This window comes from Heteronotia binoei, chromosome 4 (assembly GCF_032191835.1).
Source record: "Heteronotia binoei isolate CCM8104 ecotype False Entrance Well chromosome 4, APGP_CSIRO_Hbin_v1, whole genome shotgun sequence".
NCBI lineage: Eukaryota > Metazoa > Chordata > Lepidosauria > Squamata > Gekkonidae > Heteronotia > Heteronotia binoei.
Window position 1 is genome coordinate 170,067,032 of NC_083226.1, and position 23,571 is coordinate 170,090,602.

Consider the following 23,571-nt stretch of genomic DNA (forward strand, 5'->3'; position numbering starts at 1 on the left):
AGGTCATCCTCGTCAAGGACTTTTCAGCACAACGCACGCCTGTGCACCAATGCAGCCCATAGGCGAACACATGTCCCTGTTCTCAGGCACTCACAGCAGCCAGCACGTGAGTCTCAATTAGGCGACAACAGCGAAGCGGCCAGGCAGGGACCTCTATTTATTTATTTATTACGTTCAACTTATATCCCGCCCTCTCCGCAAGCGGACTCAGGGCGGCTCACAACATCATATCCACACGGCTAAACCAACAAAACATATAAAACCATAATTTACATTTCTCTGTTTTTAAAAACATATTACAATTTTTAAAACCATTATATAGTGCTGCATCCATACATTTTAGGCGGCATTAAATTTCCAAACAGTGATCACCGGCATTCTATGTGATGTCCGGTGGCAGCCGTCTTTCCGTCAAGCATCAAAGGCCTGCTTGAACAACTCGGTCTTACAGGCCCTGCGGAACGCAGACAGATCCCGCAGGGCCCTTATGGCTTCTGGAAGAGTATTCCAAAGCTCTGGTGCTGCCACCAAAAAAGCCCTAGATCTTGTCACGCATAACCTGGCTTCTTTTGGTCCAGGGGCGGACAGTAAGTTTTTTGCCCCTGAACGCAGTGCTCTCTGGGGGATATATATTTCTTCCAGCAGGTAAGAAAAGTGCTTGGGGTCACTTTGAACATAAAACATGGCTCTCAAGGAACCTCTGAACCAAATGGCTGCTGGTTCCACCGGTTCTGTCCCCCTGCCCGAGACCCTGAGTGGAAAAGCAGAGAGTATTCATTGCCTGCATCTTGGCAGGAAGTGCCTTCAAGTCGCAGCTGGGGTTTTCAAGGCGAGAGACGAGAGAAGTGGTTAACATAAGAGAAGCCATGTTGGGCCAGCCCAATGGCCCCTCCAGTCCAATACTTTGTGTCACAGTTGCCAAAAAAACTAAGTGAAATCAGGAGGTCCACCAGCAGGGCCAGAACTCCAGAAGCCCTCCCACTGTTGCCCCCAAAACACCAGGAATGCAGAGCATCAGTGCCCCAGTCATAAGAACATAAGAGAAGCCATGTTGGGTCAGTGCAATGGCCCCTCCAGTCCAACACTCTGTCACATAGTGGCCAAAAAAAACCCAGGTGTCATCAGGAGGTCCCCCAGTGGGGCCAGGACACTAGAAAAATATGGAGCAGAGATCCATCAGTGGCTATTAGCCGCAGTGTGTGTGTGTGTATATATATATATATAAATTTTTTTTGGCCACTGTGTGACACAGAGTGTTGGACTGGATGGGCCATTGGCCTGATCCAACATGGCTTCTCTTATGTTCTTATGTGACACAGAGTGCTGGACTGGATGGGCCATTGGCCTGATCCAACAGGGCTTCTCTTATGTTCTTATGTGACACAGAGTGCTGGACTGGATGGGCCATTGGCCTGATCCAACAGGGCTTCTCTTATGTTCTTATGTGACACAGAGTGTTAGACTGGATGGGCCATTGGCCTGATCTAACATGGCTTCTCTTATGTCCTTATGTTCTTATGAAACCTTTCCACTGTTGCCCCCCAAGCACCAAGTATATAGAGCATTGCTGCCCCAGACAGAGTTCCATCAATACCCTGTGGCTAAGAGCTATTGATGGACCTCTGGTCTTCAAAAGGTAAGAGAAGCCATGTTGGATCGGGCCAATGGCAAATCCAGTTCAACTCTCTATCACAGAGTGGCCAAAAAAAACCCCAGGTGCCATCAGAAGATCCATCCGTGGGGCCAGGACACTAGAACCCCTCCCACTCTTGCCCCCACAAGCACCAAGAATAGAGCATCACTTGCCCCAGACAGATCCAATAATATGCTGTGGCTAATAGCCACTGATGGACCTCTGCTCCATATGCTTATCCAATCCCCTCTTGAAGTCATCTATGCTCACAGCCACCACCACCTCCTGTGGCAGTGAATTCCATGTGTTAATCACTCATTGGATGAAGGACTTCCTTTTATCCATTCTAATCTGACTGTTCAGCAATTTCATCGAGTGCCCATAAATTCTCGTATTGTGAGAAAGGGAGAAAAATCCTGGGGAGCCAGTTTGGTGTAGTGGTTAAGTGTGCGGACTCTTATCTGGGAGAACCGGGTTTGATTCCCCACTCCTCCACTTGCACCTGCTGGCATGGCCATTGGTCAGCCATAGCTGTCAAGCATGGTAAAATTCCAATGATAATTGTTTTAGGGTCCTCCATAAAGCTGGTCTGTGAAACATCATGGAGGACCGAAGTACTTTGGCTCTGTTATTTCCCCCCTCCCCCTTCTTGCTTTATTGCTTGTGAAGTAGAGTAGTGAGAAACGAAACTAGTAAGAGAAAGAATAATCAACACCTTCCCATACATTCCTGCCTGGGAGTGTGAGACATCTGGGGAAAGCAAGGACAAGACACTGATAACACTGTGAGAATGTAGACATTTATGATACTTTATGTGTTAGAGAGCATTCCTCGCCCCCTCCTCTGGGAACCCTTTGATGTATGTCTTAAAAGAATTGTATCAATGTATTTCTAGTATCACTCTCAAGGACCTGTGCTAGGAGAGCATATCGGTCTATCAATAAACGTAGTTTTGTATCCACTTGACTCCTTCTTTGAAACCGCATGCTTGACAATAGCTCTGGCAGAGGTGTCTTTGAAAGGGCAGCTGCTGTGAGAGCCCTCTCCAGCCCCACCCACCTCACAGGGTGTCTGTTGTGGGGGAGGAAGGTAAAGGAGATTGTGAGCCGCTCTGAGACTCTTCAGAGTGGAGGGCGGGATATAAATCCAATATCCTCATCTACCTCACAGGGTGTCTGTTGTTGGGGAGGAAGGTAAAGGAGATTGTGAGCCGCTCTGAGACTCTTCGGAGTGGAGGGCGGGATATAAATCCAATATCTTCATCTACCTCACAGGGTGTCTGTTGTTGGGGAGGAAGGTAAAGGAGATTGTGAGCCGCTCTGAGACTCTTCGGAGTGGAGGGCGAGATATAAATCCAATATCCTCATCTACCTCACAGGGTGTCTGTTGTGGGGGAGGAAGGTAAAGGAGATTGTGAGCTGCTCTGAGACTCTTTGGAGTGGAGGGCGGGATATAAATCCAATATCTTCATCTACCTCACAGGGTGTCTGTTGTGGGGGAGGAAGGTAAAGGAGATTGTGAGCCGCTCTGAGACTCTTCGGAGTGGAGGGCGGGATATAAATCCAATATCTTCATCTTCTTCTACCTTCTCTATCCCATGCATAATTTTGTAAACCTCAGTTCTGTCACCCCACAGCCAACGTTTCTCCAAGCTAAAGAGCCCCAAGCGCTTTAACCTTTCTTCCTATGAAAGCGTTCCAACCCTTTAATGGTTTGCAATTGCCTGCCTCTTTTATTCAGAACACAAGCTTTCATGTGCATGCACACTTCTTCAGACAGGTACAGTAAGCAGAGCTACATATACGTAGGTGATGGGGTTTAGAATGCAAAGTTAAAATCCAAAATCAGAATAGTAAAATTAACAAATCCAGAAAACCTTTGAGCTGGGTTGCATTAGCATGGGAAACCAATAAAACAGTAACATGTCAGAATGTGAGAATGTCTGTTAATTGTTGTGGTGGACTTGTGAAAAAACGAAAGAGTACTGGAAGATGATACAACAAGAAATCTCCAAAATTTTGGGTTACGACTTCAAGAAAACTGCAGAGACTTTTTTGCTTGGATTACAATTAGAAAAATTTCCAAAGGAAGACAGGACTTTAATTTGGTATATGCTCTCAGCTGCTAGGACATTGTATGCGCAGCTGTGGAAACAAGAAAAAATACCAGAGAAATGGGACTGGATCAAGAAAGTTTTATCGTGGATTGCTTGGATTACAATTAGAAAAATTTCCAAAGGAAGACAGGACTTAAATTTGGCATATGCTCTCAGCTGCTAGGACATTGTATGCGCAGCTGTGGAAACAAGAAAAAATACCAGAGAAATGGGACTGGATCAAGAAAGTTTTATCGTGGATTGAGATGGACAAATTAACTAGAACTCTAAGAGACTATGATTTAGATATATTTAAAAAGGAGTGGAAGAAATTTAAAGAATATATGGGGAAAGAGTGGAATGTAAAAAGACATTGGACAATTTTTTAGTATTAATGAGAAAAAAATATATATTGAACTTTGATCGGTTAGTAGTACCTTTAGTATTGAACTTAAATCTATAACTTCGGGGAAGTCAACATTGGAGGGAGGGGGGATTGAAATACCATATGGGTTTGTATAGAAAATTTATAATTAAGTTTTGTAACCATATGTTATCAATAAATTGTTATCAATAAATATGTTATCAATAAATTGTTATCAATAAATATGTTATCAATAAATTGTTATGGCATGTAAAAGGAAGATACAAATGATCCTAAGGGACCATACACATCTGGGCCATTTGCTTTTTGAGATCTTACCGTCAGGTAGACGATATAGAGTGTTGAAGGCTAGGACAAACAGATTTAAGGACAGTTTCTATCCAAGTGCTGTGGTTAGGTTAAATGCAGGGTTATGAAGGATTATCTGTTTTAGATGTATTTAATGGTTTAAATGGTTTTAATGGTTTTATGAATGTTTAATGGTTTTATGAATGTTTATTTAATGGTTTAAATGGTTTTAATGGTTTTATGAATGTTTATCCGTTTTAGATGTATTTAAATGGTTTTAATGGTTTAAATGGTTTAATGGTTTCAGATGTATTTAAATGGTTTATGAATATGTGTGTTTGATGTGTTGGTATGTTTGTGGAAGAGCACCTCATTTCGTTGCTCTCTTTTTGTTGAGAACAATGACAATAAATTCATCTATCTATCTATCTATCTATCTATCTATCTATCTATCTATCTATCTATCTATCTATCTATCTATCTATCTATCTATCTATCTAAAACACAGAATGTCTGGTAATTATTCTATTCCTAATAAGCCTGGGTCAAAATGAGGGCATTTTCGGAGAGTTTGATGAGAGATAAACAGTGTTCGAAGCCACTTTGAGTCCTGTCTGGCTCTGGCCACTTCTTACAAACTCTCAGCGTACTTTACAGGGTTGTTCCAATGAAAAAAATGATGGAGAGAATGTTCTAAGCCAGTTTGAGTCCCAACTGCGGACTAAGACCCTGGGTGGCCAGAGTTCGAATCCCACATCTTCCATAGAAGTTTGCTGGTCGACCTCGGGCCTGTCACAAACTTTCCGCTTGACCTACCTCACAGGGTCGATATGAGAAAACCGAGAAGACAGCGATGTTCTCAGTCACCTCGAGTCCCAACTGCAGACCAAGACCCTGTGCAGCATGGGTTCGAATCGCCATGGAAGCTCGCTGAGTGACTTTGGTCCTGTCATCAACCTTCTGCCTGGCCTCCTTCCCAAGTAGGGTTGCCAATCCCCAGGTGGGGGGAGGGGATCCCCCGGTTTGGAGGCCCCCCCCCTGCTTCAGGGTCATCAGAAAGCGGGGGGAGGGGAGGGAAATGTCTTCTGGGAACTCTATTATTCCGTATGGAGACATATTCCCATAGGGAATAATAGAGAATTGATTTGCAGGTATCTGGGACTGGGGGGGGGGGACTGTGTTTTGTGGTAAAGGCACCAGATTTTCAGTATAGCATCCAGTCCCTCCCCCCAAAATACCCCCCAAGTTTCAAAAAGATTGGACCAGGGGTTCCAATTCTATGAGCCCCCAAAGAAGGTGCCCCTATCCTTCATTATTTCCTATGGAAGGAAGGCAGTTAAAAAGATGTGCTCTCCCTTTAAATGTGATGGTCAGAACTCCCTTGGAGTTCAATTATGCTTGTCACACCCTTGTTCCTGGCTCCTCCCCAATGTCTCCTGGCTCCACCCCCAAAGTCTCCTGGCTCCACCCCCCAAAGTCCCCAGATATTTCTTGAATACCTCACAGAGTGGCTGTTGTGGTGTGGGGGGGGAGGTAAAGGAGATTGTAAGCTTTGGTAGGAGTTGCCCTTGAAAAGGGCAGCTGCTGTAAGAGCTCTCTCGGCTCCACCTACCTCACAGCGTGGCTGTTGTGGTGGTGGGGGGAAGGTAAAGGAGATTGTAAGCCGCTCTGAGACTCTGAGATTCAGAGTATAGGGCCGGATATAAATCCAATTTCTTCTTCTTCTTCTTTGCAATCAATGGGACTGCGGGGTGCGGGGGGGGGGGAGCTCTGTATAATGATCCACCGCTGCTTGGGCTGCCCGCAGAGCGCGCCAGATCTGTGCACATCTGTCTGGAAGAGGAAACGGCCAGAGAAGCAACGGACAAATGGATTTTTTCCCCTTTGGAACGAATCGTTTCCCACAAGGCTATGGTGGTGGTGGTGGGGGGGGAAGAGAACAGTCCACCGATCCCCCCCCCCTCCAGCCCTTTTCTGCAGCAACGGCCTTTTCTCTTGGCACCCGTCTTCTTGCAGGCTGCAAAGGGAGCGCGCGCGCGCCTGGTGTCCTTGAAGAAGCGCCCGGTGACCTTGGCGGCGCGTCCCTGGAGGGACCGAGAAGGGGTGGGGGGGAGGACAGAAACGTCCAGAAACCCCAACCCCCCCCCCCCCAAATAGCCAGCGATGACTCAGCCTCATCGCCCCCCCTGCAACCAGTCTATTCCCTCCAATCCCCCCCCCACTTCTTTGCAGAGCCTTTTTTTTTGCAAGGGGGGGAGCACAGAAAAAGCAATCCGTCGACGAGGCGGACTGCAAAGGGCTTGTTCGAGGCATCGGGGGGGGGGGGGAGGAAGGAGGCTGGAATCGGCTCTTCTTTCTGGCTTAGGGTTGCCAATCCCCAGGTGGGGGCGGGGCATCCCCGGTTTGGAGGCCCTCCCACCCCCTCCAGGGTCATCAGAAAGCGGAGGGGGCGGAAGTAGGGAAAAATGTCCGCTGCGCACTCCATTATTCCCTATGGAGACCGATTTCCATAGGGTATAATGGATCCGCGGGTATCTGGGGCTCTGGAGGGGCTGTTTCTTGAGATAGAGGAACCAAATTTGCATCCTAGCATCCAGTGCCTCTCATCAAAATACCCTCCAAGTTTCAAAAGGAATGGTCCAGGGGGTCCAATGCTATGAGCCCCCAAAGAAGGTGCCCCTATCCTTCATTATTTCCAAAGAAGGGAAGGCATTTAAAAGGTGTGTGGTCCCTTTAAATGTGAGGGCCAGAACTCCCTTTGGAGTTCAATGATGCTTGGCACAACCTTGTTCCTGGCTCCTCCCCCAAAGTCTCCTGGCTCCACCCCCAAAGTCCCCGGATATTTCTTGAATTGGACTTGGCAACCCTAAGGGGGAGGGAGGCTGGAGTTGGCTCTTCTTTCCGGCTTAGGGTTGCCAATCCCCAGGTGGGGGATCTCCTGGTTTGGAGGCCCTCCCCCGCTTCATGGTCATCAGAAAGCAGGGGGGTGGTGGTGGAGGAAGGGAAATGTCTGCTAGGCACTCCATTATTCCCTATGGAGACTGATTCCCATAGGAAATAATGGAGAATTGATTCGCGGGCATCTGGGAGGGGGGGCTGTTTTTTGAGGAAGAACATCAAATTTTCAGCATAGCATTCAATGCCTCTCCTCAAAATACCCTCCAAGTTTCAAAAGGATTGGGCCAAGGGGTCCAATTCTATGAACCTCCAAAGAAGGTGCCCCGATCCTTTGTTATTTCCAATGGAATGAAGGCATTTTAAAGGTTTGCGGTCCCTTTCTATGCGACGACCAGACCTCCCTTTGGAGGTCAATTATGCCTGTCACATCTTGTTCCTGGCTGCACCTCTAAAGTCTCCTGGCTCCACCTCCCAAAGTCCCCAGATATTTCTTGAATTGGACTTGGCAACCCTCTTAGAATCATAGAGTTGGAAGGGACCTCCAGGGTCATCTAGTCCAACCCCCCTGCACAATGCAGGGGCTGCTGTGTTTGCATCCCGCCTTTGGGGATCGCCTGGGATCCCTGAGCACGTTGAGGTGTTTGAAGCCTCCCCCTTCCAAGGCAGCGTGCGGAGAGAGAGACCAATTTCGCACTAGGCCTTTAATCCCGGTTTAGCCCTATCCCCAAACTGACATTCTACATTAGAATCGGAGAATCCGAGAAACCAACTCCATGACTCTATGATTTTAGTGTAGAATGTCAGTTTGGGGACAGGACTAAACCAGGATTAAGGGTCTACTACAGCCGGGGGTGGCTCTTTCACACATATTGTGTGGCTCTCGAAGGTCCCACTGCCCTGTCAGCCAACTTGGAGAAGGCATTTGTCTCTTTAAATCATTTCTCCAAACCAAGCCAGCCAGCAGCTTGAATAATGCATTTAAAGCTAAAGTTGCTTTCTTTCCACCTCTCTTTCTCTCTTCCCTCCCCACCTCCCTCCCTCCCCATCTCCCTCCCTCCCTTCGTTGTGGTGGCTCTCAAACATCTGACATACGGTTGCCATTCTGGGTTTCTGGGAGAGCTGTTTCTTGAGCTAGAGGCACCAAATCTGCAGCATAGCATCCAGCGACTCTCCTCAAAACACCCCCCAAGTTTCAAAAAGATTGGACCAGGGGGCCCAGTTATCAGCCCCCAAAGAAGGTGCCCCTATCCTACATGATTTCCAATGGAGGGAAGGCATTCAAAAGGTATGCGGTTCCTTTCAATGTGATGGCCAGAACTCCCTGTGGAGTTCAATGATGCTTGTCACACCCTTGCTCCTGGCTCCACCCCCAAAGTCTCCTGGCTCCAACCCCAAGTCCCCAGATATTCCTTGAATTGGATTTGGTAACCCTAATCTGACATTCCTATTTTGTGGCTCTCAGACATCTGACATTTATTTAGTTTGGTGTAGTGGTTAAGTGCGCGGACTCTTATCTGGGAGAACCGGGTTTGATTCCCCACTCCTCCATTTGCAGCTGCTGGAATGGTCTTGGGTCAGCCATAGCTCTCTTATCTGGGAGAACCGGGTTTGATTCCCCGCTCCTCCACTTGCAGCTGCTGGAATGGGCCTGGGTCAGCCATAGCTCTCTTATCTGGGAGAACTGGGTTTGATTCCCCGCTCCTCCACTTGCAGCTGCTGGAATGGCCTTGGGTCAGCCATAGCTCTCTTATCTGGAAGAACCGGGTTTGATTCCCCACTCCTCCACTTGCACCTGTTGAGATGGCCCTGGATCAGCCATAGCCAAGCCAACTAGCAGCTTGGAGAATGCATTTAAAGTTAAACTTGCTTTCTTTCCACCTCTCCCTCCCTCCTCCCTCCCCTCATCTATCTTGGAAACTGCAGTGGGTTGAACATATGAAACTGCCTTATACTGAATCAGACCCTTGGTCCATCAAAGTCAGTATTGTCTTCTCAGACTGGCAGCGGCTCTCCAGGGTCTCAAGCTGAGGCTTTTCACATCTATTTGCCTGGACCCTTTTTTGGAGATGCCAGGGATTGAACCTGGGACCTTATGCTTCCCAAGCAGATGCTCTACCACTGAGCCACCGTCTCTCCCCTAGGGTATCTGTCTGTCTGTCTGTCTGTCTGTCTGTCTGTCTGTCTGTCTATCTATCTATCTATCTATCTATCTATCTGTCTGTCTGTCTGTCTGTCTGTCTGTCTGTCTGTCATTTCCTTCCTTCCTTCCTTCCTTCCTTCCTTCCTTCCTTCCTTCCTTCCTTCCTTCCTTCCTTCCTTCCTTCCTTCCTTCCTTCTCTGATGTTGCTGTTTTGCGGCTCTCAAACATCTGATGTTTATTCTACGTGGCTCTTATTTAAGCCCATCCTTCCGAGGTGGGTAAAATGAGCCCCCCGCTTACTGGGGGGGAAGAGTAAAAGACTGGGGAAGGCAATGGCAAACCACCCCGTAAAAAGTCTGCCGTGAAAACGTTGTGAAAGCAACGTCACCCCAGAGTCGGAAACGACTGGTGCTTGCACAGGGGACCTTTTCTTTCCTATGTTAAACAAGTTTACCCACCCCTGGTCTAGTGCGAAATTTGTCAGCGAAAGAGAGACAGAGAGACAGAGCGAGAGAACGAGAAGCTGCTGCGCTTTGCAAGTCGTGCCAAAGCGGCCCTCCCGCGCCAGCCAGCCAGGCGGGTCCGAATGCAGAAGGGGGCGGTGTCTGGCTCGGCCCGGCCCCTCGTCCAAGCGCGGCGCGGCGCGGCGCCCGGATAGCGGAGCACTCGGCGGGCCGCTCGGCCCCTGGAGGAGCGCGCCATGCGGGGCCACCGCGGCGGCGGAGGAGGCGTCCTGGGCAGGCCGACGGCGCCCAGCCGCTACCCCCGGGGGCACCTTGGCCCCGATCCCGCCCCAGGAGGGCCAGCCCGCCCCGGCCCCTGAGCGGACACCGCCGCCGCGCTCGCCTCGCCGCCGCCGCCGCCATGGGCTACTCCGACCCCACTTCCAGCCGGGATTTGCTGGGCACTCGAAGTTTGCTCTTCATCTTCATCTGCGCTTTCGCGCTGGTCACGCTGCTGCAGCAGATCCTCTACGGCAGGAACTATCTCAAGAGGTGAGCCCCCCCCACCCCGCCCCCCAGCAGTCCCTGCCTGGCGCCCCCGTTACCCCCTCGCCCCGTCCGTCTATCACTCCTCTCCCTTTCAGTCATCGATCATTATCTGTCTCTCATAGATCTTTCTGCTTTCCCTTATACTTTCAGCATATTAAAGTCTATCTTTAATCTCCCTCCCCCTCCCTCCCTTCTTCCTTCCTTCCTCCCTCCCTCCGCCTCCCCCTTCCTTTCCCCCCTCCCCTCCCTCTCTCTTTCCTCCCTCCTCCCCCTACTTCCTTCCTTCCTTCCCTTCCTCCCCTTCCTCCCTCCCCCTCCTTCCTTCCTTCCTCCCTCCCTCCGCCTCCCCCTTCCTTTCCCCCTCCCTCTTTCCTCCCTCCTCCCCCTCCTTCCTTCCTTCCTTCCTTCCTTCCTTCCTTCCTTCCTTCCTCCCTCCCTCCGCCTCCCCCTTCCTTTCCCCCCTCCCCTTCCCTCCCTCTTTCCTCCCTCCTCCCCTTCCTTCCTTCCTTCCTCCCTCACTCCCCCTCCTTCCTTCCTTCCTTCCTTCCTTCCTTCCTTCCTTCCTTCCTTCCTTCCTTCCTTCCTTCCTTCCTTCCTTCCTTCCTTCCTCACTCCCCCTCCTTCCTTCCTTCCTTCCTTCCTTCCTTCCTTCCTTCCTTCCTTCCTTCCTTCCTTCCTTCCTTCCTTCCTTCCTCCCTGACTTCCTTCCTGTCAATAGGTTCAGGACGGACAAAAGGAAATACTTCTTTACAGAGAGGGTGATTAAAATTGGGGATTCACGGCCAGAGGATACGGCGATGGCCGCAGGTGTAGACAGTTGGATAGATCCAAGGGGGTTGGATAGATCCAAGGAGGCGAGGTCTATCAGTGGCTGCTACCCTCGATGACTGAAGGGAACCTCTGTGTTCAGAGGTGGTCAACCTCTGAATACCGGAGCCATGAAGCTCTTGGCCTCCATGCCCTGTTGTTGGCCCTCCAGAGGAACTGGTTGGCCCCTGTGTGAAACAGGATGCTGGACTAGATGGACCACTGGTCTGATCCAGCAGGGCTCTTCTGATGTTCTTATGAAGGCCTCGGCCTCTGTGCCCTGTTCTTGGCTCTCCTGAGGAAATGGTTGGCCGCAGTGTGAGACAGGATGCTGGACTAGATGGACCTTCACCGGTCTAATACAGCAGAGCTCTTTTCAAGTTCCACCTACCTAGCCACCTACTTGCCCTAGAGAGAGACATGCATGAAAGCCAAGCCTCCTGGCTTGGAACTTAACCCTGCAGCCATATAAACGGAGCTTGCGTTATCCAAGCTTTGGATTTTTATTTTTATTTTATTTACCTTATCTGTAGTCCGCCTTTTTCGCTTGGACTCCAGGCGGATGACGCAGAGTTGAGGCAGTACAGTGGCCAGGATGGGACATTCCACGAAAAATGCAATAAGGTTGTAGAACCAACCAGAAGTCTACAAAGCCGGACAGAAGCAAGTCGTAAATCAAGGGTGGCCAAACTTGCTTAGTGCAAGAGCCAAACAGAATAAACGTCAGATGTTTGAGAGAGCTGCAAGACATGAATGTCAGATGTTTGAGAGCCACAAGAGAGGAAGGAAAGAAGGGAGGGAAGAAAACAGATGGAGAGATGGAAAGAAAGCAACTTTAAACGCATTCTCCAATCTGCTGGCTGGCGTGGAGAAGTGATATAAAGAGAGAAATGCCTTCTCCAAGCTGGCTGAGGGGGCAGTGGGGGCTTCGAGAGCCACACAATATGTGTGAAAGAGCCACATGTGGCTCCCGAGCCACAGTTTGGCCACCTCTGTCATAAATGTTCACACAACACATTAAGTGATGCAAAAATTACATAGTGGGGGAAATAAAAACTAATTTGGTGGAAGTGGGTGCAAAGGGGAACATCAGAGACTTTTATGAGAGACTATCCAAAGGATTTGCTCAGACATATCCTGGACTTCACAGAATGCAACGAATTGACATTTTAATCCTGTAATATATATGTGGATTAGAAGGGAAGAAGAGTGAACAACAGAGGGGAACAATTGCCGGGAATACGAGTGTGAACCAAGCAGGGAGTTAGGCCAGTGCAGGGGAGGCCAAACTGTGGCTCTTTGGTACATATTGTGTGGGTCTTGTATCCCCTACTACCCCATTGGCTGGCTTGAAGAAGGCATTTGTCTCTTTAACTCAGTTCTCCAAGCAAAGCCAACTAGCGGCTTGGAAAATGCATTTAAAGTTAAAGTTGCTTTATTTCCACCTCTCCCTCCCTCCCTCCCTGTCTGTCTGTCTGTCTGTCTGTCTGTCTGTCTGTCTATCTGTCTATCTATCTATCTATCTATCTATCTATCTATCTATCTATCTATCTATCTATCTATCTATCTATCTATCTATCTATCATCTTCCTTCCTTCCTTCCTTCCTTCCTGGTGTCGTGGTTTCTCCTTGGTGTAGTTTGGTGTAGGGGTTAAGTGTGCGGACTCTTATCTGGGAGAACTGGGTTTGATTCCCCACTCCTCCACTTGCAGCTGCTGGAATGGCCTTGGTTTAGCCATAGCTCTCGCAGGAGTTGTCCTTGAAAGGGCAGCTGCTGTGAGAGCCCCCTCAGCCCCACCCACCTCACAGGGTGTCTGTTGTAGGAGATTGTAAGCCGCTCTGATTCTCTGATTCAGAGAGAAGGGTGGGGTATAAATCTGCAGTCTCCTTCCTTCCTTCCTTCCTTCCTTCCTTCCTTCCTTCCTTCCTTCCTTCCTTCCTTCCTTCCTTCCTTCCTTCCTTCCTTCCTTCCTTCCTTCCTTCCATTTCCCATCCCTCCCTCCCGGCTCACAAACATCTAATGCTCATGTCTTGCAGCTCTCAAACATCTGGTATTTATTCTATGTGGCTCTTATGTTAAGCAAGTTTGTCCGCTCCCGGACCAGTGCATTAAAGCAGCTGTGGAGGGGGCTTCTATGTCTGTTTATTACTTACTGTGAGATCACATGTGTGCCATATAGAATCATAGAGTTGGACGGGATCTCCAGGCTCATCTAGACCAACCCACCCTGCACAATGCAGGAAACTCACAAATACATCCAGCCAAACCACAGGCCCTCATCAGTATTCAGGGTGTGGAAACTTTATGGTTTATTAATCAGGATGCCAACTGCCAGTAATGTGAAACTGTATATTTTCAGGTGAGTGAGCATGTTGATCTGAAACAATAGAGCAACTTTAAGGCCAACACACTTTAATTCCGGGTGTAAGCTTTCATGTGCATGCACACTTCTTCTATCTGAAGAAGTTCGCACACGAAAGCTTATACCAAGAATTAAACTTTGTACATTTTTGTATGCAACCATGTTTCCCACTCCTCCACTTGCACCTGCTGGAATGGCCTTGGGTCAGCCATAGCTAGCGTAGGAGTTGTCCTTGAAAGGGCAGCTTCTGTGAGAGCCCTCTCAGCCCCATCCACCTCGCAGGGTGTCTGTTGTGGCGGGGGGAGGTAAAGGAGATTGTGACCGCTCTGAGACGCTGAGATTCAGAGTATAGGGCGGGATATAAATCCAATATCATCATCCTCATCTTCTTCTTCTTCTTCTTCTTCTTCTTCTTCTTCTTCTTCTTCTTCTTCTTCTTCTTCTTCTTCTTCTTCTTCTTCTTCTTCTTCTTCTTCTTCTTCTTCTTCTTCTTCTTCTTCAAGCTGCTTTAAATCTCAACTGTGGGGCAAAAAACATGCAACCCCCCCCCCCCAAAAGGGAGATAAATATATTTAAATCAATAAATACAAGGCTAGATGGACCCATAGCTGTCTTTGGGAGCATCATGTTCTTTGGCTTCTCTTATGTTCTTCTCATGACAGAGGTTTATGGACCTATGCATGGGATAGAAAAGGGAGAAAAAGAAGTACTTTTCTCCCCTTCTCACAAGACAAGAACTCGTGGGCACTCTGTGAAAGTAATGAGCGGTAGACTTAGAGCAGAGGGAAGGAAGTCCTTCGTGTGGAATTCACTGTCTCAGGAAGTGGCAGACTACAAGCACAGACAGATTCAAGAGGGGATTGGATAAATGACTGGAGCAGAGGTCCATCAGTGGTTCTTAGCCACAAGGTGTAGATGGAACACTCTGTCTGGGGCAAGTGATGCTCTGTATTCTTGGTGCTTGGGGGGCAAGAGTTGGAGGGCTTCTGGAGGCCTGACCTCGATGGTGGACCTCCTGATGGCACCTGAGTTTTGGCCACTATTTGACACAGAGTGGTGGACTGGATGGGCCACTGGCCTGATCCAACATGGCTTCTTTTATGTATTTAAGAGCAGAGGTCCATCAGTGGCTCTTAGCCACAAGGTATAGAAGGAACACTCTGTCTGGGGCAGTGATGCTCTGTATTCTTGGTGCTTGGGGGGCAACAGTGGGAGGGCTTCACTGATGGACCTCCTGATGGCACCTGGACTTTGGCCGCTGTGCGACACAGAGTGTTGGACTGGATGGGCCATTGGCCCGACCCACTATGGCTTCTCTTACGGTCTTTCATGTAGGAAATAAAATGTAGCTTTAATGAGAGGGGTTCAGCACTGGAGGACCTAATTTGCATGCAGAAGGTTCCGCTTCCTTTGATGGCATCTCCAGATCTTTGAGAGCAGGTGTTGGTACTCCTCTTTCTCTGCTGGAAATGCCTCGGTGAGCAGCCGCCAGTCAGAGTAGACAATACTGCGGTCTGTTTGGCTTGGCATAACTGCAGCATGAGTTTTTATTTGCTCTGGGTACACAGCGTCCTACCTGTGCAAAACCCCCCATATACTACATTGCATACAATTTATTGGAATTCTCTGTCTAGGGCAGCAATGCTCTGTATTCTTGGTGCTTGTGGGCGGGGGGCAACAGTGGGAGGGCCTCTAGTGTCCTGGCCCCACTGATGGACCTCCTGAAGGCGCCTGGTTTTTTTGGCCACTGTGTGACACTGAGTGTTGAACTGGATGGGCCACTGGGCTGATCCAACAGGGCTTCTCTTATGTTCTTATGTGACACAGAGTGTTGGATTGGATGGGCCACTGGCCTGATCCAACATGGCTTTTCTTATGTTCTTATGTGACACAGAGTGTTGGACTGGAGGGGCCATTGGCCTGATCCAACATGGCTTCTCTTATGTTCTTATGTGACACATAGTGTTGGACTGGAGGGGCCACTGGCCTGATCCAACAGGGCTTCTCTTATGTTCTTATGTGACACAGAATGTTGGACTGGATGGGCCAGTGGCCTGATCCAACATGGCTTCTCTTACGTTCTTATGTATTGCATGGATGTGTTCTTTGCATCGCAATCTGGGATGCAGCTTTCTCGTTAGAAGTGGTCCTCTGCATGGAGGGTTTTCAAGCTTTCGTAGCTCGTCTTCGCCACCAGGAAGGCATTTGCTCTTTTGAATTAAAGCCAGGACCACTGGGGCGCCGACGGAGGTGCCTGCTCTACCCTGCGATCGCAGCCATTCCTAAAACGATCATCACCGAAACCTGAGGCCGCCGGAAAATGTTGTGTTTCTTCTGTGCCTCCTCCGATCTAATCGTTTTTAAAGCATCGCTGATTCCGGCATTGAAACTGAAATGAAGGCCGCGGATGCCGAAACAGACCCTCTCAGGATAATAGTTGTCTCCAGCGGCTGGTCGTCCCAGTTCAAGGCTGGTCACGCACTGCGGGCTTAATTGCTTCTCTTTAAATAGCTGTAATTTAGGCTATTGTAAAGCCAAATGTCTCCGGAGCCAGTTCCAGCTGATTGGAACTGAGCATAAAAGAGAGGGTTTTTTTAAAAAAAGTAACCCCGGTATGCTAAAAATGGGTCCGGAGCTTCAATTTCTGGTTACCAGCTTGGGCCTGGTAACTTCCTGGAGATTTAGGGGCATCGCTTCTGGAAGGGGGGATTTTGAGACGGAGAGAGTTTTCAGGAGTGGAATTCTAGCAGGAGCTCCTTTGCATATTAGGCCACACACCCCTGATGTAGCCAGTCCTCCAAGAGCTTACAAAAAGGAGCCTTGTAAGCTCTTGGAGGATTGGCTACATTAGGGGTGTGGCCTAATATGCAAAGGAGCGCCTGCTAGAATTCCAGCCCTGGAGTTTGTCTTCTGAAGCTGTCACTTTCTCTGTCGTCTGGAGATCTAGTGGAGGTTCACAACCCTACCAGCAGGTGTTGGTAGCTTTGTTTCTCCTTCATATGGGGCCGCTTCTTTTAAGGAGTTCAAAAGGATGTACAACACTCAAGTGAGGTAGGCCCGATAGCATATAGGAAACTTCCTAGCTGGACAGGGATTGAAATCCAGGTCTCCAGAGACCAGGGGTGGTCACAGTGCAGCTCTGGGGCCATATTGTGTGGCTCTTGAAGCTTCCACCACCACATTGGCTGGGAGAATGCATCTAAAGTTAAAGTTGCTTTCTTTACACCTCCCTCCTCATCTATTCCCTCCCTCCCCCCTTCCTCCCTCCCTCCTTCCCTCCCTCCTCAAACATCTGATATTCATGTCTTGCGGCTATCAACACCTGATGTTTATTCTATATGGCTCTTATGTTAAACAAGTTTGGCCCCCCTTGCCCTAGACCAAGTGGATTCCATATGACATTATCCACCGCCACTGAGGGGAGGGTCCTGTGGCTCATGGGTAGAGTATCTGCTTGGCATGCAGGAGGTCCCAGGTTCATTCCCCAGTACCTTCAGCTAAAATGATCAAGCGGGTAGATAACGCAAGAAGCCTGAGAACCTTGACAGCTCCTGCCAGTCTGAGGAGACCATACTGACCTTGAGGGACAGAAGGCAACGTCATTTAGTGAGGCGCCGTGGCTCAGTAGAAGAGCCTCTGCTTTGTTGTGCGGAAGGTCCCAGGTTCATTCCCCGGCATCCCCAGTTAAAAAGGCCAGGCAGGAGGTGATGGGAAAGACCTCAGTGGCTCATCACTAGAGCCTCTGCTTGGCATGCAGAAGGTCCCAGGTTCGATCCCTGGCATCTTCAGTTAAAAAGACCTGGCAGGAGGTGACGGGAAAGACCTCAGTGGCCTCATCACTAGAGCCTCTGCTTGGCATGCAGAAGGTCCCAGGTTCGATCCCCGGCATCTCCAGTTAAAAGGACCAGGCAGGAGGTGATGGGAAAGACCTCAGTGGCTCATCACTAGAGCCTCTGCTTGGCATGCAGTAGGTCCCAGGTTCGATCCTCGGCATCTCCAGTTAAAAGGGCCAGGCAGGAGGTGATATGAAAGAGCTCAGTGGCTCATTGGTAGAGCATCTGCTTGGCATGCAGAAGGTCCCAGGTTCGATCCCTGGCATCTCCAGTTAAAAGGGCCAGGCAGGAGGTGATGGGAAAGACCTCAGTGGCTCATCACTAGAGCCTCTGCTTTGCATGCAGAAGGTCCCAGGTTCGATCCCCGGCATCTCCAGTTAAAAGGGCCAGGCAGGAGGTGATGGGAAAGTCTTCTGCCTGAGACGCTGGAGAGCTGCTGCCAGTCTGAGTAGATCAGGGGCTTTCCAGCTTCAGCTTGGGAGTCACATGGGGCTTTTTCACACATACAGTGTGGGTCCTGGAGGTCAAGGTGAAACTTAATACAGGCTGACTCTCAGGTGTGCTTAGCACTGGGACCGTAGTCAGCCTCTGAGTGCTGACCAGCAGGGCTTTTGTTGTAGCAGGGGCTCCTTTGCATTTTAGGCCACACCTCCCTGATGTAGCCAATCCTCCTACAGGGCTTTTCGTACAGGGCCTACTGTAAGCTCCAGGAGGACTGGCTACATCAGGGGGGCATGGCCTAATATACAAAGGAGTTCCTACTACAAAAAAAAGCCTTCTGACCCATAGGTAGGTGACTGCTTTTGCTGTGTGTAAAGCGGGAAGGAAGGAGAAATAGGCAGCCATGCAAGCTCTTCTCCATTACAGAGATTGCCCAGAGACCTAGAGCACAGAAACAGAGCGCAAGAGCCAAGGGAGCCTTTGGAAGAAGGGACAGAATTAAAGAGGACTTGGCAGGGTTCCCCCTCAGTTTCAGAGTTCTTTTTATTAATCTTGGGGTTAAGGCAAAGAGAAATGCATAATGATGCAAACGGCGGTCAGTGATTTATATGGTACATGTGTGTTTCCTTCTCCCACTGGTGCCAAAAAAACAATTCCCTAACCTTTTCCTATGCTGGTCTTATGGAGACTGTTATTTCCAGCTTTTGATTTTTTAAAAATCTCCTTCGAGCGTGACTATGTTGTAAAGTGCAGACGTGTGTGTTTTTATCTTTCCGTGCAAAGGAAGCGTTAAGAATTTTCATCAAGACATGCATGTAATATTTGTTCATGTCTTGCAGCTCTCAAACCTCTGATGTTGATTCTGTGTGGCTCTTATGTTAAGCAAGCTTGGCCACCCCTGGAGTAGATAATACTGACCTTGAGAAGTCAATGGTGTAAGGCGGATTCAGGTCTTGGGGAGGGACTGCGGCTCAGTAGAAGAGCCTCTGCTTGGCACGCAGAAGGTCCCAAATTCTAATCCCCAGTGCCTTCAGTTCAAAGGCCTGAGCAGCAGGTGATAGGAAAGATCTCAGCCTGAGACTCTGGAGAGCTCTGGTGTCGATAATATCAACCGTGATGGTCTGATTCTGTATAATGGTCTGATTCATGTGTGCTTTATGGACAAAAAGACACAATTTATACATCTCATGACTTAAGCTTTGGAGCTGCGTTTGTTGTTGTTGTTTTAAACGCCAGAAATTAAGACCTTGAAAGGGTTCCCGTCCATATTCATGTATAACTCCCCCCCCCCCCGACGTTTTTCACTCATTTCTGCTGCTCGCAATATTACATAATGCTCTTTCCACTGTGGATTTGTTCTTAAAGCGGTGGTGGGGGGGGGGGGAGAGGAAAGATTGCAAGCCCTTGAACTGTGATTTAAGACGGCTGAAATTGGCAAGCGCTGGCAGTTGGCTCGCTCCCTATAAGCTAGTATATTTGGCTGTGAAGCCAGAAACATTTTCTTCTGAATCGTCAGGGGTTGATCGGTTTTTGGAGGTTGTTTTTATGTGTGTGTGTGGCGGGGAGGAGGTGGATAAAAAAATAAATCAATCATGCTCTCAAAGGTGTTTTTTGCCTTAGCCCACTCTCCACCCTAAGAGTCCAGTGCTTTTAGTTTGAGTTCTCTACACTTAGACTTCTCCCCATTTTCAAGAAGCGCTGTTCTTTTTAAAGCAATGCGTGAAACCACATGGGAAATGAATCTCTCACAACTAGCTTAAAAACCAACAACAACCATCAACCAGTAGGCTTGCCAGTGTCCAGGGGAGGACTGGAGATCCCCCCGAATTATGACTGGTCTCCAAAGTACAGAGATCAGTTCCTCTGGAAGAAGGAGAAGAAGGAAGAGGAGAAGAAGAAGAATTGCAGATTTATACCCTGCCCTGCTCTCTGAATCAGAGACTCAGAGCAGCTTACTATCTCCTATATCTTCTCCCCCCACAACAGACACCCTGTGAGGTGGGTGGGGCTGAGAGGGCTCTCACAGCAGTTGCCCTTTCAAGGACAACCTCTGCCAGAGCTATGGCTGACCCAAGGCCATTCCAGCAGCTACAAGTGGAGAAGTGGGGAATCAAACCTGGTTCTCCCAGATAAGAGTCCGCGCACTTAACCACTATACCAAACTGGCTCTCAAGAAGATGATACTGGATTTATATCCCGCCCTCCACTCCGAATCTCAGAGTTTCAGAGTGGCTCACAATCTCCTTTACCTTCTTCTCCCACAACAGACACCCTGTGAGGCAGGTGGGGCTGAGAGAGCTCTCACAGAAGCTGCCCTTTCAAGGACAGCTATGGCTGACCTAAGGCCATTCCAGTAGCTGCAAGTAGAGGAGTGAGGAATCAAACCCGGTTCTCCCAGATAAGAATCCACGCATTTAACCATTACACCAAACTGGTTTTCATGGCAGCTTTGGAGGGTGGGACGGTATCTGTACACTGCTGAGGCCCCTCCCCTCCCCAAACCCCGCCCTCCTCCATCTCTCATCTTTTAAAGTATTTCCCAACCCAGAGCTGGAAACCCTACAGACAATGAGAAGACAGGAGATGGACCTTCACTTCAAATCCCATAAACCTGGCTGGTAGGGGGGCCCACATTTCCTGAGGACTGATTGATTTATTTTATTGGATTTATATCCTGCCCTCCCCACCGAAGTGGGCTCAGGATGTGGGATGCAAGGGGGCGGGGCCTGAAAACTAGGGAGCAGTTTCTCATTGGTTAAGGTTACAGATTGCGGGGATTGGGTGGAGACTAGTGGTGCTCCCCCCCTCCGGCCAGTCAGGGGTAGTAGAGTACGGAGAGGTGCGGAGGTGGTTTTCCATTGACTGCCTCTGCAAATGGTCTCCCTCCCATCCAAGAACCTAATCGATCTAATGAGGTTTCGCTTCTGAGATCTGATGAGAAAGGGCTAGTCTGGGCCATGCAGGTCAGCACTGTCTTTACGTATGACTTGCTAAAAACCCCTCTTGACACAGGCAGATGCCTTATTCTGAATCCAGTCCCCGGACTGAGAGCCAGTTTGGTGTAGTGGTTAAGTGTGTGGTGTAGTGGTTAAGTGTGTTATCTGGGAAAACCAGGTTTGATTCCCCATTCCCCACTCCTTGAGTCAGTCACAAGTTCTCGCAGAGCTGTTCCGCTCAAGAGCAGTTCCTGTCAGAGCTCTCTCAGCTCACAGGGTGTCTGTTGTGGGGAGGGGAAGGGAAAGGAGATTGTAAGCTGCTCTGAGACTTCTTCAGGTAGTGGAGGGTGGGGTATAAACCCAGTCTCCTCCTCCTCTTCTTCTTCATCATCAGAGTCAGTATTGTCTACTCAGACTGGCAGCAGCTGTCCAGGGTCTCAGTTGGAGGTCCTTCTCATTACCTACCACTTCATCCTTTAAAATGAAGAAATTGGGTTGAAGCGTTGGACCTTAGGAAGAGAGAGGGGGGAGGCTCCCTGCAGCAGCCTCTCTAACAGGAGGGTGGGTCTCCCCGCCCCACACCGAATTCTCTTGGCTCCAGAATGAGAGGCAGCCATTTTGTTTTGTTTTGTTTTTTTATCTAGGTGAGGATGACTTCTTGGAAGGCAAATAGATGGGGGGAAATGTGATAACAGATAGTTGGAGAACCAGTTTGGTGTAGTGGTTAAGTGTGCGGACTCTTATCTGGGAGAACCGGGTTTGATTCCCCACTCCCCCACTTGCACTTGCTAGCATGGCCTTGGGTCAGCCATAGCTCTGGCAGAGGTTGTCCTTGAAAGGCCAGCTGCTGTGAGAGTCCTCTCAGCCCCACCCGCCTCACAGGGTGTCTGCTGTGGGGGAGGAAGGGAAAGGAGATTGTAGGCCACTCTGGGACTCTGTCCTTGAAAGGGCAGTTGCTGTGAGAGCCCTCTCCAGCCCCACCCACCTCACAGGGTGTTTGTTGTGGGGGAAGAAGGTAAAGGAGATTGTGAGCCGCTCTGAGACTCTTCGGAGTGGAGGGCGGGATATAAATCCAATATCTTCATCTACCTCACAGGGTGTCTGTTGTGGGGGAGGAAGGGAAAGGAGATTGTGAGCCGCTCTGAGACTCTTCGGAGTGGAGGGCGGGATATAAATCCAATATCTTCTTCTTCTTCTTCTAGTGGAAGAAAGTTTAATCTAGAAGGTATGAAAGTAATTAGGACGATATTATTGTTATTATGGCGTGTGGTGATGAGGAAAAAATGAAACTGGGGAAACTGTATGGTATTAACGGGTGATATAAGATAATAAGATTCAGAATAGAAAATCACTCTTGGTCAGTATAGATGCATGAATTGTATGTGGATTAACTGAAGAATGTTTTCTGTTGTCAAATGCGGATGAATGTTCTAGTACAGGGGTGGCCAAACTGGCTTGGGAGCCACATGTGGCTCTTTCACCCATTTTGTGAGGCTCTTGAAGCCTCCATTGCTCTGTTGGCTGACTGGGAGAAAGCATTTCTCTCTTTAAACCACTTCTCCAAGCCAAGCTAGTGGGCAGCTTGGAGAATGTATTTAAAGTTGAAGTTGCTTTTTTCCCACCTCTCCCTCCCTTCCCCACCTTCCTTCCTTCCTTCCTTCCTTCCTTCCTTCCTTCCTTCCTTCCTTCCTTCCTTCCTTCCTTCCTTCCTTCCTTCCTTCCTTCCTTCCTTCCTTCCTTCCTCCCTCCCTCCCTCCCTCCCTCCCTCCCTCCCTCCCTCCCTCCCTCCCTCCCTCCCTCCCTCCCTCCCTTCCTTCCTTCCTTCCTTCCTTCCTTCCTTCCTTCCTTCCTTCCTTCCTTCCTTCCTTCCTTCCTTCCATTAAGGAAGGAAGTTCTAGTAGATTGATGGAAGAAGGTGGTTAATAATTTGTGTTAAGGTTCGCAGTAGAATTTAATTCAATAAAAATTTCAGTTAAAAAAAATGGAAAGGATGGGGATTGAACCTGGGGTCTTCGGCATGCCAAGCAGATGCTCTACACACAGCCATGACCCTTCCCCATCTTTCTAACGGGTGGCGTGTTTGCGGAGGAGGCAGAGTCGATGTGTTGCGGGGTGCCTGGGGTGACACGAGGCCTTTCTGTTTCTGCCTCATCTGGGGCTCCTGCGCTTGAGTTGCCGACTGGAGGGCAAACGTCGCTCTCCATCTGCACGGGGCACCCCGGCCGAATCCGCACGAGGTTGCTAAATATAGCACACGGGATCGAAACGCAGTTTCTGTTGCACAGGCCCTGGAAATGAATGATGCCCGTCGGACAGCGATGTCTGCTGAAATCGTGTTAGCCTTTGAGGCCTCCTTCTGCTGGGTCAGAGTTGCTAAAAACAATCCTCTATTAGAAGAAGGGTCACGGTGCCTTCTGCTCTGGGGGGAAGATATTCACCAGGGCAGTGGGTTGCCTACATGAGAGAGCCAGTTTGGTGTAGTGGTTCAGTGTGCGGACTCTTATCTGGGAGAACCGGGTTTGATTCCCCACTCCCCCACTTGCACCTGCTGAGATGGCCTTGGGTCAGCCATAGCTCTGGCAGAGGTTGTCCTTGAAAGGGCAGCTGCTGTGAGAGTCCTCCCAGTCCCACCCGCCTCACAGGGTGTCTGTTGTGGGGGAGGAAAGTAAAAGAATGTAAGCTGTTCTGAGTCTCTGATTCAGAGACAAGGACGGGGTATAAATCTGCAGTCTTCTTATACAAATTAATTGCGGGCTATTG

General features: G+C 49.2%; 1 protein-coding gene across 2 annotated transcripts in view; it reads left to right on the forward strand.

Annotated features, from left to right (window-relative positions):
• The first annotated feature begins 10,284 nt into the window (after positions 1–10,284).
• ST8SIA5 (ST8 alpha-N-acetyl-neuraminide alpha-2,8-sialyltransferase 5) overlaps positions 10,285–23,571 on the forward strand; it is an 85,770-nt gene continuing 72,483 nt past the window's right edge. For both annotated transcript variants that reach the window (XM_060236210.1, XM_060236211.1), the window contains exon 1: positions 10,285–10,434. In XM_060236210.1, coding sequence (XP_060092193.1) covers positions 10,304–10,434 — 131 coding nt within the window. In that variant the 5' untranslated portion in view covers positions 10,285–10,303. The remainder of the gene's footprint in view (positions 10,435–23,571) is intronic.